Source organism: Zingiber officinale, chromosome 7B, assembly GCF_018446385.1.
Source record: "Zingiber officinale cultivar Zhangliang chromosome 7B, Zo_v1.1, whole genome shotgun sequence".
Taxonomy (NCBI): Eukaryota; Viridiplantae; Streptophyta; class Magnoliopsida; order Zingiberales; family Zingiberaceae; genus Zingiber; species Zingiber officinale.
This window is the reverse complement of record NC_055999.1, coordinates 116,753,635-116,757,544: the sequence shown is the minus strand read 5'-3', so window position 1 is coordinate 116,757,544 and position 3,910 is coordinate 116,753,635. Positions and strand designations below refer to the sequence as shown.

Sequence of the window (3,910 nt, the reverse complement as noted above, 5' to 3'; positions counted from 1 at the left end):
AACAGATCATAAGAGGTAAATGATAGTATGATTGAAAGAAACTAATCGTACAACGAAATTAATTCATCTTAAACGTGCGCATGACACTAGGTAAAAAAAATGCGGTAGTTGTTGGTCAAAGTGATAAGATTTAATTAAAGTTTCGAACAACTCCCTCCCATTTCCCTCCCTATATATAGGGGCAGACCCTTACTCCCATCATCATCACCCTCCAAATCCTCCATGGCTTCTTCCTCTCATCTCCTTCTCATCGCCCTCCTTCTTCCTGCTCTCCCCGCCTTCTCCAACGCCGGCAAGATCGCCGTCTACTGGGGCCAGAATGGCAACGAGGGCACCTTGGCGGAGGCGTGCAACACCGATCTCTACGGATACGTCATTCTCGCCTTCCTGACCACCTTCGGCAACGGCCAAACCCCCGTCCTCAACCTCGCCGGCCACTGCGACCCTCCTTCCGGCACTTGCAGAGGTCTCAGCTCCGAGATCCGCCAGTGCCGGTCCAAAGGTATCAAGGTGCTGTTGTCTCTCGGCGGAGCCGTCGGAAGCTACTCGCTCTCCTCCTCAGACGACGCGAAGACCGTAGCGAGGTACCTGTGGGACAACTACCTCGGCGGGTCGTCGAGCTCCCGGCCGCTGGGCGACGAGGCGCTCGACGGCATCGACTTCGACATCGAGCATGGCTCGCCGAACCACTACGGGGAGCTGGCGCAGTCGCTCGTTGACCTGGGCAACCAGACGGGCACCAAAGTGTACCTGTCGGCGGCACCGCAGTGCCCGTTCCCGGACCGACTGCTGGGCCCGGCGCTGCGGGCCGTGACCTTCGACTACGTGTGGGTGCAATTCTACAACAACCCGAGCTGCGACTACAGCTCGGGGGTCAACGGCGTCGCCAGTGCCTGGAGCACGTGGACTTCCAGCTTTAAGAACTCGACGGTGTTCCTGGGGCTGCCCGCGTCGGAGAATGCTGCCGGGAGCGGCTACATCACCCCGGAAAACCTCATATCGAAGGTGCTGCCGGCGATCAAGCCGCTGTGGCCCAACTACGGTGGCATCATGTTGTGGAATAGGTACTTCGACCGTATCAGTGGATACAGCATCATCGTCGGACCATATGTACTGTCTGATCAGATCGATAAATCAAACTCAGTGCCACAGATAGATAAAGCGAACTCACTGAATGTGAGGGAGGAATAAATCAAGCGAGCTACTGGTATTAAAATATGTTTAAATAATTTGCAATGGGTGATCGATAGCGTAAGAGAAGATCCCACGACTAAAACAGCAATTAAGCTATATTCCATAAGATCTATCATATAGATCTTTATGTTATTGGATCTGATCCCTGGTAAATTATCAATTATATTCAAATAAATCAGATCTTATTTTATTATTATTTATTAAGTTTTTTTTTTATCCGGCTCTTCGCTTTGCATATTTTCTCGTAAGTTCATCATTATTTAATTGGAATATTTATCACTCATTTAAATATCTATTTGAATCATTTTAAATGTGTTTCATCTTAATATTCTTTTCTCTACAGTACTATCTTCTATTTATGTGCTTGAGTCCCAATGAACATTCAATTTTATATAAGATAACAAATCTATTATAAAATTTCCGATACTTCACATGTTCTAAGAGAAGACCGTGTAAAATAAAATAATATTATTGAGGTAATGAAGAATTATCTTAAGATTTTTAAAATGTTACTCCATAGATGTACATAAACTAACTATTTGAAAAACTAACAATGGAGAATCAAACCTTGCCTCCTTTGACAATTTGGAAAAGCGGTCCACTCTTTTAATTTTTGCACAAAGAAGATCATACAAAATAATATCTTTTAAGGTAAGGAAGAATTCTCTTAAGGCTTTTCTAATGTTATTCGATGGGTCGTCTGGTACGGTGAAGGTAATATCAAGTAAAGACAAGACGTGCTTAGTTCATTTAAGCTGGTTGAAAAAACTCAATAATCTATTTACTTTTAAGAGACAAGCCGTCTTTTTTTTTTTCATTTTAACTTGTTAAAAAAACTTAATCATGAATTTGCTTTAAGAGAGGAGTAAGCTTGACGTGCGTTAATGCTAAGAGAGTATTTGGCTCAACTTATTAAAAACAACTTTAAAAAAAATATAGTTTAAAAATACAGTTTATATTAGTTATTTTATGAACTTATAAGTTGTTAGGTCTTATTTAAAAAATAAGTTGTTAAAGTGTTTTAGTGAATTTATTACAATCAATTTAAAAGTATTGATGTGCTTGATATTATAAGATCTTTTTATTAATAAAATTACCAAAAAAGGTATAATCCTATTAATAGAGGATTTTGGATAAATTTTTGTACCTGGAGAGAGAAAATTGGAAAGAGGTGTTGACGGAGAAGATGACACAGCGCTGGAAGAGAAGTCGGCGGAGATAACAAGATATTAGACTTGTAAAAATTTATGGATGATAAGATGAGGATTTATGAAATTATATAAGAATATTTTAGAAAAAAATAATTATTAAAATAAGATTTTTTTTTTTAAAGTAGGGTCTTTCATATTTTTTTAAAAACAGCTTATAAGCTCCAAAACATCTTATTTTGACAGCTTATAAGTTGTTTGAAAAAAAAATTTACTAAACAAATTTGAAAAACTTATAAGTTCAAAAAAAAACTCATAAACTATTTTAGAGAGCTTATTAGTTTAGCCAACTACCCTCTAAGAAAGAAATGAATGTTGTCAATCTCATATAGAAAATTTATAATTAATTAGAGCAATGTGTTGGTGCTGACCAAGTTAACCAATCTCGATTGGGTTGGCTTTGTAGAAATTGACGTCAAATAGAAGTAGCCGTTTTTATTGATGAATAAAAAGTAAAAGGTTATATGAAATAAAAAGTACAAAGTCTTATATAGTTATTGATCCGGATATGAATGGGGCATAAGAGGAATTAAAGTGAGGTCAGAGGACATTTTGGTCATTTGGGAGGGTAAAGCTTTAGTGCTTTTGAGTGCTTTTAAGCGCAGGAGCACAGGAGGTTAGGGAGGGGGCGTCGCCAGGGGAGGAAAGAAGAAGGGGTTCGCTGGGTTTGCTGTGTTCGCGGGGTTCGCCACCGCCTCACCTCTTCTTCCTCCCTCCTCGCCGGCGACGGCGCCGGCCGTCAGCTGCCGACCTTTCTCCCCTCCTCATGACTCCGCTGCCAGACTTTTTCCTTCTCCTCACTCGAGTGCCATGGATTCTTCATGCTATCGCAGCCGCTGCCGGAAGCATATCGTCACCGTCGCCGTAGCCTCCAGTGGTCACCGCCGGCGACTCCTGCGGCTACCGCCTCCGGGCAACTGCCATAGCCGTCTCCACGCTTTGCCTCCACCCCCATGCGCTGCGGCCAGCGGGCTTCACCACCAGCGCCGCTGCCTTTGTCCTCTTCTCTTCACACATATCGCCACTCCGTCCAGCGGCTCTCGCAGCCTCGCCGTCGCGTCCAGTGGCTACTGCCACCCTCGGACGCCGCCCTCACCGTTGGCCAACTTATGGCTTTCATGATTCGTGTTGTGCTTTGCGTGTTGTGTGCCGGCCATCGCGCCGTTGAGTTATTGATATTGTTCGGGCTGTGGGCCGTTGCAGTGTTCTGACCTACAGGCCATGTCTGGGATCCACACCACACTACATTTGGAGTCATCGCCCGCATATCCGGCTCCCCGACTGACCCGCATTCATCTGCCTTCTCGGGACGCGACAGCTCTACTAGCACCGCAGCCAGCTCATCCATCCATCCGAGGGCGCCCCCCTGGGCCAGGGTACGTTCTCGTACCTTTTCTGCATTTAGTTAACTATTTTGTCATTAGTATTCGATTGCTCATATATCTGTGGGATTCGCCTCGAGCACCGAGGTACCAGAGGCCGGGGCGACCCGGTCGCTGGATACAGGT

At 44.2% G+C, this 3,910-nt stretch overlaps 1 protein-coding gene across 1 annotated transcript; it reads left to right on the top strand.

The window, feature by feature from the left end:
* The first annotated feature begins 213 nt into the window (after window positions 1-213).
* LOC122004326 (acidic endochitinase-like) lies at window positions 214-1,394 on the top strand. Its single transcript, XM_042559233.1, has one exon. The coding sequence runs from the start codon at window positions 223-225 to the stop codon at window positions 1,189-1,191; it is 969 nt and encodes a 322-aa protein (XP_042415167.1). The 5' UTR covers window positions 214-222; the 3' UTR covers window positions 1,192-1,394.
* Window positions 1,395-3,910: the final 2,516 nt, after the last annotated feature.